The sequence below is a fragment of the Haemorhous mexicanus genome, chromosome 29 (genome assembly GCF_027477595.1).
Source record: "Haemorhous mexicanus isolate bHaeMex1 chromosome 29, bHaeMex1.pri, whole genome shotgun sequence".
NCBI lineage: Eukaryota > Metazoa > Chordata > Aves > Passeriformes > Fringillidae > Haemorhous > Haemorhous mexicanus.
In genome coordinates, this window is record NC_082369.1 from 481,743 (window position 1) to 494,955 (window position 13,213).

The 13,213-nt window shown below is 70.8% G+C and overlaps 4 protein-coding genes across 14 annotated transcripts; 2 read left to right on the top strand and 2 right to left on the bottom strand.

Annotated features, from left to right (window-relative positions):
- Window positions 1-15: 15 nt before the first annotated feature.
- TMIGD2 (transmembrane and immunoglobulin domain containing 2) lies at window positions 16-3,429 on the bottom strand. Of its 5 annotated transcripts, none has more exons than XM_059870297.1 (6): window positions 3,283-3,429; window positions 1,979-2,133; window positions 1,082-1,450; window positions 606-626; window positions 415-516; window positions 16-253 (listed from the first exon to the last, which is right to left on the bottom strand). In XM_059870297.1, the coding sequence occupies exons 2-6, from the start codon at window positions 2,013-2,015 to the stop codon at window positions 102-104; spliced, it is 681 nt and encodes a 226-aa protein (XP_059726280.1). In that variant the 5' UTR covers window positions 2,016-2,133; window positions 3,283-3,429; the 3' UTR covers window positions 16-101. The 5 variants fall into 5 exon arrangements, with proteins under 5 accessions (XP_059726280.1, XP_059726278.1, XP_059726279.1 ...); XM_059870295.1 differs by having other exon boundaries at window positions 606-629; XM_059870296.1 differs by having other exon boundaries at window positions 606-629; window positions 3,271-3,286.
- On the top strand, window positions 2,752-7,978 carry FSD1 (fibronectin type III and SPRY domain containing 1). Of its 6 annotated transcripts, XM_059870286.1 has the most exons (13): window positions 2,752-2,810; window positions 3,426-3,533; window positions 3,607-3,738; window positions 4,072-4,173; window positions 4,857-4,879; window positions 5,099-5,220; window positions 5,582-5,791; window positions 5,903-6,001; window positions 6,095-6,254; window positions 6,330-6,409; window positions 6,860-7,111; window positions 7,527-7,615; window positions 7,695-7,978. In XM_059870286.1, exons 1-13 carry the CDS (start codon window positions 2,799-2,801, stop codon window positions 7,797-7,799), a joined length of 1,494 nt encoding a protein of 497 aa, XP_059726269.1. In that variant the 5' UTR covers window positions 2,752-2,798; the 3' UTR covers window positions 7,800-7,978. The 6 variants fall into 6 exon arrangements, with proteins under 6 accessions (XP_059726269.1, XP_059726268.1, XP_059726267.1 ...); XM_059870285.1 differs by having other exon boundaries at window positions 5,582-6,001; XM_059870284.1 differs by having other exon boundaries at window positions 6,860-7,615.
- STAP2 (signal transducing adaptor family member 2) lies at window positions 7,582-9,108 on the bottom strand. The gene is made up of 2 exons (XM_059870300.1): window positions 8,893-9,108; window positions 7,582-8,561 (listed from the first exon to the last, which is right to left on the bottom strand). The coding sequence occupies exons 1-2, from the start codon at window positions 8,983-8,985 to the stop codon at window positions 8,160-8,162; spliced, it is 495 nt and encodes a 164-aa protein (XP_059726283.1). The 5' UTR covers window positions 8,986-9,108; the 3' UTR covers window positions 7,582-8,159.
- A 368-nt stretch (window positions 9,109-9,476) lies between these two features.
- On the top strand, window positions 9,477-13,116 carry MPND (MPN domain containing). Of its 2 annotated transcripts, XM_059870289.1 has the most exons (13): window positions 9,513-9,620; window positions 10,223-10,440; window positions 10,711-10,941; window positions 11,017-11,179; window positions 11,250-11,334; window positions 11,408-11,504; window positions 11,623-11,695; window positions 11,770-11,846; window positions 11,922-12,090; window positions 12,170-12,240; window positions 12,360-12,449; window positions 12,647-12,739; window positions 12,821-13,025. In XM_059870289.1, the coding sequence occupies exons 1-13, from the start codon at window positions 9,614-9,616 to the stop codon at window positions 12,905-12,907; spliced, it is 1,461 nt and encodes a 486-aa protein (XP_059726272.1). In that variant the 5' UTR covers window positions 9,513-9,613; the 3' UTR covers window positions 12,908-13,025. The 2 variants fall into 2 exon arrangements, with proteins under 2 accessions (XP_059726271.1, XP_059726272.1); XM_059870288.1 differs by having other exon boundaries at window positions 9,477-9,620; window positions 10,711-11,179; window positions 12,821-13,116.
- Window positions 13,117-13,213: the final 97 nt, after the last annotated feature.

The following is a 13,213-nucleotide window of genomic DNA, read 5'->3' on the forward strand; positions in this document are numbered from 1 at the left end:
GGACGCTGAGCCGGGTGACAGGATGCTGCCAAACACCGTTTTTGGGGGGTTTCCTGAGGAAGAGCAGAGCCGGGGGAGGGTGTGAGGAGCAGCGGGCACCCTCAGGGCCGGGGGGGCGGGGATGGGCCCCGTGCCCGCCGCGGCTCCCGCTGGTACGGGCTGATCTCCGGCGCGGGGGGCGGCGGCTTCGCGGGGCCCCGAGCCCAGGTGGAGCCCACGTTCAGGTAGATGGCCGAGTCGGGGTGCACAGCGCCTGTTGGGGGACACTGCTGTCTGCCAGGACCCCCGGGGGACACACGGGGTGCCCTGGAGTGGGGGATGGCGGGGGGAGGGCGAGCAGGGGAGGTTTGGGGTCAGGGGGACGTGGGGCAGGTGGGCACGGGGGCGGGTGAGGGGTACTGGGGACAGGGTTACCTGGGCTCCTGTGACAGCAGCGGGGGACGAGCAGGGCCATCCCCAGGAGAAGGGCGGTGCCCCCCAGGCTCCCCAGGCCCCCCAGGAGTGCCCAGAGCAGCGCTGCAAGCACAGCCCAGGGTCACCCTGGGGACACCGGGCACGGGGGTGCCGGGGTGGAGGGCACAGCAGGGACAGGGGGACACAGTTACCTGTCCGATGTCCTCCGAGTGCTGCTGCGGTGAGGGGAAAGCAGTCAGAAATGTCCCCGTCCCTGCCCCTGTCCCCGTCCCCATCCCCGTCCCCGTCCCCATCCCCGTCCCTGTCCCCGTCCCCGTCCCCGTCCCCGTCCCCATCCCCGTCCCTGTCCCCGTCCCCGTCCCCGTCCCCATCCCTGTCCCCGTCCCCATCCCTGTCCCCGTCCCTGTCCCTGTCCCCGTCCCCGTCCCTGTCCCTGTCCCTGTCCCTGTCCCTGTCCCTGTCCCCATCCCTGTCCCCGTCCCTGTCCCTGTCCCTCCTCATTGTGGCCACCCAAAACCCCCCCGGAATCTCCCTCAAGGGATCCCACCCCCCCTGCTGGGGACCCTCAGTGACCCCCAAGTCCCTCGGCGGTGGCCCCTCCCCGGTCCCCCCTTCCCCCGGCAGTCCCGGGCGGTCCCGGGCGGTCCCGGGCGGTCCCGGGCGGTACCGGGGGTGACGCGGAGCTCGGTGCCGTTGCCGGTGGCGGTGTCGTGCCGCGGGATCTCGAGGGTCACCCGGCACAGGTAGCGCCCGCTGTCGTTCCTCTGCACCTGCGGGAGGCTGAGGGTGGCCCGGGGGGGGTGCCAGGCCAGCTGTGCCCCCGGGGCCCGGCGGGGACACGGGGACAGGGACAGGGGGATGCTGAAGTTCAGGCGGGTGGCACAGAGCACCCCGAGCCCCCTGTCCCTCAGCCACTCCATCCGCAGCAGGGCCGCGCCCTCGGCCACCTCCAGGGCCACCCGGCACTCCAGGGCCACCGTGTCACCCGCGGTCACCTGCAGCTCGCCCGGCTCCTGGGTCACCCGCAGGGCACCCGCTGTGGGGACAGCCCCGGGGTCACGGGAGGAGGGATGGCACCCCGGGGGTCACAGGGGGACGGATGGCACCCCCAGACCCGGGGGCTCCCCAGGACGCACGGGGGGTGGGGGATGGGGACACTCCAGGCTCGCTGCTCACGTGTCCCCTGTCACCTCTGACCACAGACCCCATCCTGTCCCCCACCACTGCCACCTTCCTGTCCCCACTGATGCTGTGTGCCCCCCACCCTGTCCTCTCCCCATGTCCCCCATCCATCCCCACTGTCACCTTCCTGTCCACCCTGGCCACAGCCATGTCACCCACCTCTGTCCCCATGTCTGTCCCTCCCTCTGTGTCCTCAGCCCCTCTCTGGTCTCCCCCTCAGGACAGATGTCCCCCCTCACCCCTTCTGTCACACAGGGGCCAGCCTGAGTCCCGTGTCCCCTCAATGTCCCCTGGGTGGCCTGTCCCCAACCCCACAGCACTGCCACAGGCGCTGTCCCCGCTGTCCCCACTGTCCCCCCAGCCAGCCTTGTCCCTCACTCACCTCCAAGGAGGGGGATGAGGACCCCGAGCTGCCACATCCCCCCTCCAAGGGGCTGCGTCCCTAAGGGGTCCCAGTCCCCAAAGCACCGCTGTCCCCAAAGCCTCCTGGCCCTGCGTCACTTGGCCAGCTCACTGTGACACTGTGGCTTCCGGTCCCTGTGAACGGGGAGGTGACAGGGACAGAGAGTGGCACTAAAGGGGGGGCAGAGATGGGGACATGGGTGGGGGGCTGGGGATTTGGGCAGGGAGGAGGCAGATGTGGGGATGGGGGCAGGGAGGGGGAAAGGGACAGTGATGGGGACAGGAATGATATTGGGGACAGGGATTTGGACAGGGATGGGGACAGGAATAGGGACAGTTATGGGGACAGGGATGGGGACAGGGCTATGGGACACCATCCAGAGTGAGGACAGGTGACAGCACCTCCTCAGGCTCCACCTTGATCCTGGCTCCGCTCCAGCCTGGGGAGCAGCCCCGAGGGGATTTCCTCAGATCCCCCTGGAGCAGGGTGACCCCTCCTGCCCCCCGAGCAGGCTGGGGGGGGGTGGGAGGGGGCAGGATTCCTGAACTAGGACCCTCCCACGCACTGTGACAGTGTCCCCACCGCCCTCCCCGAGGGGTGACAATGTCCCGGTCCCCTCCTCGCCCCCAGCCCTGGCCCAGCGCTCCCCAACCGCGGGGGTCGCAGCCTCCCCTCCCGGACTACAACTCCCAGCATGCCGCGGGGCGGGGCGGGGCCGGGCGCGGGGCGGGGCGGGGCGGGGGCGCCGCTCCCCCTTTGTTGGTGTCGGCGGGGCCGAGCGTGGCGGGGCCGGCCCGGAATGGGCGACCAGGTACGGCCCGCACCCCCCGGGACCGGCAGGAGGCACCGGGGCACCGAGCAGGAACCGGGAGCGCGGGGGAGGAGGGGATGGAGCGGTGGGGGCGGGCGGGAGGGATGGAGGATGGAGTGAGGAGGGTGGAGGGATGGAGAGGGAGGGAGAGGGGATGGACGGGTGGAGGGAGGGAGGAGGGAGGGATGGAGAAGGAGAGATGAAGGAAGACGGGCCGGAGGGATGGAGGAAGTGGGGATGGAGGGATGGGAAGGAGGGAGGGATGGAGGAAGAGGAAGGAGGGAAGGGAGGAAGGAGGGATGGAGGAAGAGGGGATGGAGAAGGAGGGATGAGGAGCGCAGGTGTGGAGGATGGAGGGCTGAGGGGTTCAGGGTGGCACCGGAGGGAGGGAGGGGTGCGGGAGGGCTGGGGGGGCACGGAGGGGAGCAGGGGGCTGGGGGCTGGGGGCTGGCACACTCACACTCACACTCACACTGCCAAGTCATGGCCCCGCCATGCCGGCCAGCCCGGCCGGGTCCCCGCGGCGCCTGGCACGGCCCGGCACGGCCCGGCACGGCCCGGCACGGCGGGCCCCGGGGGCAGCGGGCGGCCCGCGGGCACTGACGGCCGCTGCAGGGCGCCGGGCAGGAGTCTCTGCGCAAGATCATCACCACCCTCGCCGTGAAGAATGAGGAGATCCAGAACTTCATCTACTCCCTCAAGCAGATGCTCCAGAACGTGGAGGTAGCCCCGGCCCCCCGCCCTCCCCGGGGCCCCGCGGGGGCGGCCCCCGCTCAGGCCCCGCCGTTGTGCCCAGGCCAACTCGGCGCGGGCGCAGCAGGACCTGGAGGCCGAGTTCCAGTCGCTCTACGCGCTGCTGGACGAGCTCAAGGAGGACATGGTGATGAAGATCAAGCAGGAGCGAGCCAGCCGCACCTACGAGCTGCAGGTGAGCCCCGGGCCAGAGTCCCCCCAGCCCAGAGCCAGCCCCGGCCTGGAGCCCCCCCAGCCCAGAGCCAGCCCCGGCCTGGAGCCCCCCCAGCCCAGAGCCAGCCCCGGCCTGGAGCCCCCCCAGCCCAGAGTCCCCCCAGCCCAGAGCCAGCCCCGGCCCGGAGCCCCCCCAGCCCAGAGCCAGCCCCGGCCTGGAGCCCCCCCAGCCCAGAGTCCCCCCTGGCCCTGGACCTGCCTGGCCCAGAGTCCCCCCTAGCCCGGAGCCCCCCAGCCTGGAGCCCCCTGGCCTGCAGCCCCCCCAGCTGGGCCCTCTGCCCTCCCTCCCTGGCAGGCCCAGCTCGTGGCGTGCTCCAAGGCCCTGGAGAGCTCCGAGGAGCTGCTGGAGGCGGCCAACCAGGCCCTGGGCACGGCCAACCACCAAGACTTCTCCCAGGTGGGTCCCCGCGGTGCCAGGGGCGGCCCTGCCCTGCTGTCCCCACGCTGGGGGTGTCCTCACCCCCCTTTGCCACCTGCTTGATGCCACCCTGGGCCGGGCATGCCTTTTCTCTCTGAGCTGGGGCCACGCTGGGCTGGCTGTGCCTGGGGGGACTGGGTGGGAGAGGGGACACCCGGGGTGACCCCAGGGCCTCCCTTTCCCCTGACACAGAGGGGACCATGGCAGGGGCACTGGGGGCACACGGGATGCTGTGCCAGGGGGGTGCAGGGGTGCTGTGCCAGGGGAGCCACTGTGGGATGCAGGGATGCTGTGGGATGCAGGGATGCTGTGGGATGCAGGGATGCTGTGGGATGCAGGGATGCTGTGGGATGCTCTGGGATGCAGGGATGCTGTGGGATGCAGGGATGCAGGGATGCTGTGGGATGCAGGGATGCTGTGGGATGCAGGGATGCAGGGATGCTGTGGGATGCAGGGATGCAGGGATGCTGTGGGATGCAGGGATGCTGTGGGATGCAGGGATGCAGGGATGCAGGGATGCAGGGATGCAGGGATGCTGTGGGATGCAGGGATGCTGTCCCGCTGGGTGCCACAGCTGGTACAGGTCCCGCATGTGCCCCCTGTGCCCGGCTCTGCTGCCTCACTGCTGCTTTTCTCCTCCTCTTTCCCTCTGCGCTCACAAGGCGGCCAAACAGATCAAGGATAGGTACGGCCCCCCGAGCCCCCCACCCACTAACCCCCTCCTCCTCCTCCTCCTCCTCTTGCCAGCCAGGGCCCCACAGGGGGTGGTCCCGAGGTGCTGAGGTGGCCCTGTGGCTGCTGGGGTGGCCCTGTGGCTGCTGGGGGGGCTGTGCCCACCCTCCCTGGGGCCACACAGGGCAGGGGGTGGCCGGCCCCGCTGAGCCCTGTCCCTGTCCTGGCACAGTGTGACGATGGCTCCGGCCTTCCGCCTGTCGCTCAAGGCCAAGGTCAGTGACAACATGAGCCACCTGATGGTGGATTTCGCCCAGGAGCGGCGCCTGCTGCAGGCCCTGGCCTTCCTGCCAGGTACTGCCAGGGCAGGGGGACATGGGGGGACAGGGCAGGGCACGGCCAGCCCGGCACCAGCCTGGGGGAGGCTGGCACGGCATGGGGCAGTGCCAGGCCTGGGGTGCTTTCCCAGAGGGGCAGGAAGGTGCCAGGGATGGGGGGAGAGATGAGGGGTTTGGGTGCTGTGCCCAGGGGGGCGGTGGGGGCTGTGCTGGGGGGCTCTGGGTGCCAGGGGTGGGGTCCCACGGGTCCCGTGCCTGAGGTCTGTGACTTGCCGAGCTCACCGGGGTCTGGGGGAGCCCTGGGGGTGCCCGGGAGTGCTGGGGAACCCCTGTGTGGCAGGGAGGGGGGACACTGGCACGGCTGCTCCTGCGGGCAGTGCCCAGCGCCCCCGAGATCGACCTGGCCGAGTCGCTGGTGGCCGATAACTGTGTGACCCTGGCCTGGAGGATGCCCGACGAGGACAGCAAGATCGACCACTACGTGCTGGAGTACCGCAGGACCAACTTCGAGGGGCCGCCCCGTGCCAAGGAGGACCAGCCCTGGATGGTCATCGAGGGCATCAAGGGCACTGAGTACACCCTCACTGGTGAGGGCACGGGGTGCAGCCGGCCCCAGGCGGGCGCTGGGGCTGTCCCAGGCTCTGCAGGGGACACGGGGGTGGCAGTGCCCTCCCGGTGTGACCCCGCCGTGCCCACAGGGCTGAAGTTTGACATGAAGTACATGAATTTTCGGGTGCGGGCGTGTAACAAGGCGGTGGCGGGCGAGTTCTCCGAGCCGGTCACTTTGGAGACCAGAGGTGGGTCAGGGGGTGCCAGGTGCCCGTGTCCCCCTGTGCCAGCCCTGCGGGGTGGTGGGGACCCGAGGCGCTGCTGACAGGGGCTGTCCCCAGCGTTCATGTTCCGGCTGGATGCCAGCACATGCCACCAGAACCTGCGGGTGGAGGAGCTGAGCGTGGAGTGGGACGCCACGGGAGGGAAGCTGCAGGACGTCAAGGCCCGCGAGAAGGATGGCAAGGGCAGGACGGCCTCCCCTGCCAACTCCCCTGCCAGGTAACACCACCCCCCAGCCCCTGGCACGGCCCCTGGGCCTGGCAGTGCCAACCCTGCCCTGTCCCTGTGTGCCAGGGCGGTGCAGTCCCCCAAGAGGATGTCCCTGGGCCGCGGGGGCCGCGACCGCTTCACCGCAGAGTCCTACACGGTGCTGGGTGAGAGGGGCACCCGTGGTGGGGGTTTGGGCACCCGTGGTGGGGGTTTGGGCACCCGTGGTGGGGGTTTGGGTACCCGTGGTGGTGGTTTGGGCACCCGTGGTGGGGGTTTGGGTGCCTGTGGTGGGGGTTTGGGTATCCATGGTGGGGGGTTTGGGTACCCGTGGTGGGGGTTTGGGCACCCGTGGTGGGGGTTTGGGCACCCGTGGTGGGGGGTTTGGGTACCTGTGGTGGGGGGTTTGGGCACCCAGGGGTGGGGGGGTTTAGGCACCCAGGGGTGTGGGGGTTTGGGCACCCAGGGGTGTGGGGCACTGGAGCACCCAGGGGTGTGGGTGAGGAGGGGGCATGGAGGGAACAGGGCACCCAGGGGGGCAGGGGACACCCCTGGCGGGGCGGGCACGGGCGGGGCAGGCCGCGGGTGGCCCGGGCAGAGCGGTGGCCGTGCCCCAGGGGACACCCTGATCGACGGTGACGAGCACTACTGGGAGGTGCGCTACGACCGCGACAGCAAAGCCTTCGGCGTGGGCGTGGCCTATCGCAGCCTGGGCAAGTTCGACCAGCTGGGCAAGACCCCGGCGTCCTGGTGCCTGCACCTCAACAACTGGCTGCAGGTCAGCTTCAGCGCCAAGCACAACAACAAGGCCAAGGCGCTCGACGTGCCCGTGCCCGACTGCATCGGCGTCTACTGCAACTTCCACGAAGGTGGGGCTGGGCTGGGGCTGGGCTGGCACCTCCCTGGGGATTGGCACCTCCCTGGGGATTGGCTGGCACCTCCCTGGGGATTGGCACCTCCCTGGGGCTGGGCTGGCACCTCCCTGGGGATTGGCATCACCAAGGCAACTGTCACTACCATGGGCACCAGTGTGGACATTGCCACCAACATGGGCATTGCCACCGCCATGGCCACCACCATAAGCATTGGCACCACCATGGGCATTGTCACCTCCATGGGCACCATCATGTCCATACTCCAGCATAGATCCCAGTGTCCACCATGGGCATCGCCACCACCATTGTCACAACGTGGCCATTGTCACAACGTGGCCATTGCCACCACCCCGGGAGCTGTGCCAGGGCTGTGCCCGCCCCGTGCCCACCTGTGCCCCCATCCCCACAGGTTTCCTGTCCTTCTACAACGCCCGCACCAAGCAGCTGCTCCACACCTTCAAGGCCAAGTTCTCACAGCCGGTGCTGCCGGCCTTCATGGTAAGGGGGGGCAGGTCTGGGGGTCCCAGGGGGCTGCCAGCGCTGCCCTCAGCCCCCTGAGCCCCCGCTGTGTCCCCAGGTGTGGTGTGGCAGCTTCCAGGTGACATCAGGCTTGCAGGTGCCCAGCGCCGTGCGGTGCCTGCAGAAGCGCAACAGCACGGCCAGCAGCTCCAGCCTGCCCTGAGCTGGGCACAGCACTGAATGTACCCCCCCTGCCACCCCCAGCGCTGCCCGCAGGGCTCTGCCACCCCCGGGGCTGCCCACGGCCCCCCACTCCGTGCCCCCCGTGTCGCCGGGGCTCGTTGCCCCCCCAGCACCGAGAGCTGCTTCTGGCCTGGAGAATAAATTGGGATGTAGGTGTGACGTGGCCGTGGATGGGGCACAGGGGGGACTCAGGGGCTGGGGGCACCCAAGGGTGGGACCCCCGGCCCAGGGACACCCCCACCCTCAGCCAGGGTCCCCCCAGTGTCACCTGAAGGTGCCATCCTTGGAGGGCCCTGCCCACGGGGGTTTATGGGGATGGGGTCCGCCATCCTGGGGGGTTTCACCAAACAGTCCCAGCTTGGGGAGGGGGCACAGGGGTCCCACCCTGGGGGAGGGGCACCTCTGGGGCCCGGACAGGATGGGGGGGGTCCCAATCTTGGGAGTCCCAGCCCCAGCAGATCCCAGAGGTCCTGGCCTGGGTGAGCCCCCCCAGACCCACCCAAAGGTTCTTGTCCTGGGGGTCCCACCCTGAGGGGTCCCAGCCCGGGGATGTCTCCAGCCTCGGGGGGTCCCGTGGGGGTCCCGGCCCGGAGAAACCCCGCGGGTCCGGCCGGGACAGCCCGTGCGGGGCTCCCAGTCCCGGGGATCCCGCCCGGAGGAGCCCCGGTACCTCGTGGTCCTGGGGCCCCCTGTGGAAGGCGAGTTTGAGCCCCCGCAGCCCCGCCCAGACCCTCCGGTAGCCCTGCGGGGAGGGACGGGCTCAGCTCCGCTCTGGCACCGGGAACCGGGAACTGAGAACCGGCACCGGGAGCCGGCACTGGCATGGGCACCAGGAACAGGGAACCGGCACCGGGCTCGGCAGGGAACTCAGCGGTGGCCCCGGGCGGCTGAGGGGACCTGGGGAGTCGGTCCCGGGGGGGACAGTGCCCGGGAGTGCCGGGAGCAGTCCCAGGGTCCCTGGGTACCCGAGGGTCGCTCTTGGCGCTCGGTCCCGGGGAGTCCCGGGTGTCGGTGCTGGGACGTGCCGGTGACCGGTCCGGGGTGTCGGGGTCGGTTCCGAAGGTGTCGCCCACCTGATCACCTGGCCCCCGCTTGTCCACGAAACCCTGGTAGTAGTGCCGGGCCCGGGGCCGGGTCCCCCGGGGCAGCGGCACCGGCAGCGCCATCTCCGCCACCGCGCAGGAGCCGCCGCAGTTCCCGGTACCGGCCCCGCCCGGGCCCGGGCGAAGGGCGGCGGGAGGGTGTCCCGGCCGGGCCGGGGCATCCCCGGTGAGGGGCTGAGCCCCCGTGTCCCTCCCTTCGGACGCAGCAGGTGCGGGGCTGCGCCCCCCAACAGGCTCCCGTTCCCACTCCCGGTGTCCCCCGTGCCCCTCCCGGGACGAACGGCGGCGGGCGGGGGTCCCCGCCGGGCTGGGGGTCCGAGACCGGCGCGGGGCTGAGCCCCCCCTGTCCCCCGCCCGGTGCGGCAGGTGCGGGGGCGAACCCAGCAGGTTCCTGCCCGTCCCCTCGCCCGGTTCCGGTGCCGGTGTCCCCGCCTCCCCGGGGCCGGGGCGAGGGGCGGCGGGCGGGGGTCCCGCCGGGAGGGGGGCGTCCGTGTCTCAGTGCGGGGCTGAGTTCCCGCGTCCCCCCCGCCGGTGCTGCAGGTGCGGGGCTGTCCCCCCCCCCCCGGTGCCGGTGTCCCCTCACCCCCCCGGGCGGGGCGGGGCGCCCGGGGCCGCCCCATCACGTGTCGCCGCCGCCGCCGCCGCGCGCACCGGGGGGAGGCGGGAGCGGCGGGAGCGGCGGGAGCGGAGCATGGCAGGTACCGGGGGGCGGGGGCGCACGGGGCACCGGCTCCGGGAACCCGGAACCGGGAACTGGGAATCGGACACGCGCCAGGCACCGAACACCTACCGAGCACGCGCACACCGGGCACGCACCGGGCACCCGGTACCGGACACGCACCGGGAGCGCACCGGGAACCGGACACGCGCCCCGGCCGGGGACACGCACCGGTCACTCGCCCCCCCCACCTCGCGCACACCCGGGGCACGCGCGTGCACCTGCCCGAGCGCGCGCCCGCGGGACCTCGGTGGGGACATTCCGCCCCCGTGTCCCTCAGCCCGTTCCTGTCCCCACCAGCCGTGTCCCCGTGCCCGCAGTCCTTTATTGTCACGCTTCTGTGTCCTCACCCCCCATGTCCCCACGTCAGTGTCCCCATCCTGTCCTCCTGTCCCCGTGTCCAGCCCCTCCATGTCCCCCTGCCCCCTCCGTGCTTGTGTCCCCATGTCCACCTCTCCCCGTCCCCACGTCCCTGTGCGTCCCTGTCCCCTTGTCCCCATCCGCAGGCAGAAGCCAAGGGGGGGACCCGAGGGTGCTCTGGGGGGACACCCGGGGTGCTGTCACACGGTGTCCCCCCCGCAGCACTGGCGGCCGCCTCCCCCGGCGGGGACGAGTGTCTGGAGGAGGATGAGGATGAGCTGGAGCCGGGGCTGGACGAGGCCGAGCCCGAGCCGGAGGTGGCGAAGGCGGCGGGGGCGGCCCGGGGGGCGGTCCTGACCCGCAGGGGCATCACCCTGAGGGTCCTGCTCCGAGACGGGCTCCTGGAGCCGGGCAGAGGCGTCCTGTCCATCTACTACCTGGTGAGCCTGGGGACAAGGGGACAGGGGACAGGGATGGGGACAGGGGACAGGGATGGGGAATAAGGAGGGGGACAAGAAACAGAGATGGGACAGGAGACAGAGATGGGGCAGGAGACATGGCACAGGGGAAAGGATGGGAAATGGGACACAGGATGAAGACAGGAGATGTGGGAGGAGGACAAGGGACACAGATGGCAGACGTGGGACAGTGATGGGGCTGAGGGAGAAGTGATGGGGACGAGGGGACGTGACTCCCGCCATTGTCCCCAGGGCAAGAAGTTCGTGGGGGACCTGGGCTCGGACGGGACGATCACGTGGCAGGAGACGGGGCAGGTGTTCAACTCGCCGAGCGCCTGGGCCACGCACTGCAAGCGCCTGGTGAACCCCGCCAAGAAGTCGGGCTGCGGCTGGGCGTCCGTGCGCTACAAGGGCCAGAAGCTGGACCAGTACAAGGCGGCCTGGCTGCGCAAGCACCAGCCCAACGTGCCACCCCCCGAGGAGGTGGGACCGGGGTCGCCTCCCCCTGGCACCCCCAGGGCGGGGGGCGAGCTGGGTGCCAGCCCCGTGTGCCCGCAGAGCTTGGCCAGCGAGGGCGAGGAGGAGGAGCTGCCCGAGGAGGAGGAGGAGGAGGCGGCGAGGGAGGGTCGGGTGGCGGTGCCGGAGCCGGCGGCTCCCAGAAAGCCGGAGGAGAGGAGCAAGAAGCAGCAGGGCAAGGGCCTGGCGGAGCCGGCGGGGACGGGTGAGCTGCCGTGGGGGTGCCGGGGGTCCCGGGCAGCCCGGCCGCGGTGACGGGACCGTGTCCTTGGCAGATGGCGGCAGCGCAGGGAAAAGGCTGGAGGTGAAACCCCGGGTGCCCGTCCGCTACTGCACCCTGGGCACCCGCGACTCGGCCAGGTAGGGGACACCGGGACCCCGGGGTGCAGCAGGGGCGGGGACGGCGGTGACAGCGCGGCCGCGGCTCTTCCAGGAACCCCCAGACCCTGGTGGAGGTGACGTCCTTTGCCGCCATCAACAAATTCCAGCCCTTCAACGTGGCCATCTCCAGCAACGTCCTCCTGCTCCTGGTGCGTCCCCTCCCCAGGCCGGGACATCGCTGATGGCACTGGGGACACCTGCAGCAGCGGGGTGTCCCTCGTGTCATCGTTTTAGTGCTAAACCGTTGATTTTAACCTTTTCCTTTAGGATTTCCACAGCCACCTGACACGGAGCGAAGTGGTGGGGTACCTGGGGGGGCGGTGGGACACCAACACCCAGCGTAGGTGGGGTTTGGGGGGGTGGGGGTGGCTCGGCCGTGGGCCGGGGGTGTCACCCAGCCCCGTGTCCCCGCAGTGCTGACGGTGCTTCGAGCCTTCCCGTGCCGGACCCGCCTGGGTGACGCCGAAGCCGCGGGCGCTGTGGAGGAGGAGGTGAGGGGCTGAAACAGCCTGGGGAGTGGGCAGGGGGCTCTGGAGGCTCTGGAGCCACGGTTTGTGCTCCCCCAGATCTGCCAGAGCCTGTTCCTGCGGGGGCTGTCGCTGGTGGGGTGGTACCACAGCCACCCCTTCGGGCCCGCGCTGCCCTCCCTGCACGACATCGACGCGCAGATGGATTACCAGCTCAAGCTGCAGGGCAGCGGCAACGGCTTCCAGCCCTGCCTGGGGCTCATCTGCGGTACGTGCCCATGGCCCGGGGCTGCCAGGGGGCTGGGGCTGCTGCCACCCCCCTGTGCCAGCCCCCTCTGTCCCCACAGGGCCCTTCTACCACGGCAACCCCGGCGTGGAGTCCAAAATCGCGCCCTTCTGGGTGATGCCGCCGCCAGAGGTAGAGTGGGGGAGAATTTGGGGTGGGGTCCCTGTCCCCGGGGCCCTCGGGTGCCCCCCAGGGTGGTGTCAGGTCCCAGAGCTGTGGAGTGACCCCTGCCTGGCTCCCCCATCCCCCAGCAACGGCCCAACGACTACGGGATCCCCATGGATGTGGAGGTCACCTACATCCAGGACGGATTCCTCACCAACGACGTCGTGCAGGAGATGGTGAGAGAGGGGTGGGGGCCCCCAAAATCCCCCGAGCCCACTGGGGGCAGGCTGGGGCCCCACCACTTGTCCCCATCCTGCCCTTAGCCCTGGTGATGGTGACAGCCCCTTCTCCAGCCCCTGGTGCCGCAGGTTTGGGGTCCCCCTGCCTGGCTTTGGGGCACCCCCAGGGCTGCAGCCCCTCTGTCCCCCCCCAGACGCTGCTGGTGGAGTTCTATAAGGGAGCCCCCGACCTGGTGAAGTTCCAGGAGCTGTGGAGTCAGGATCAGACCTACCTGGACAAGCTGAAGGTGGGAAGGGCTGGCAGGGGAGGGGGCTTTGGTGGGGCAGCCATTCCCCGTGCTGGAATGAAGTGGGGTTCCCCCACTCAGGGCTCCCTGGCCTCCCGCACCCCCAAAGACCAGAGCTTCACCCACGTCCTGGAGCAGATCTTCAGCCTGCTCAAGCTCAGCGGGTGAGGGCCCGGGGCCCCTCGACTCGGACCAGGCGCCTCCCGCAGCCCGGGCGGGGCTCGCAGCCCCGGGGCTCTCCCGGGCCCGGCGCGGGGCAGCTCCCGGAGCTCCCCGACCCCGCCGGAGCCGCCCTGCCCCGGGGCGGCCGTGCCGGTGGGGACTCTGTGGGTCAGTGGTTTGTGGAAGTGGTAGTTTGATTAAAGAGCAGTTCCTGAGAGGTGGCTCTGCTGGCTGGGGACATCCTGCCATGGCCTGGACTAAGGGGATGTGTGAGGGAATTCCTCCCTAGGAGGGTGGGAGGCCCTGGCACAG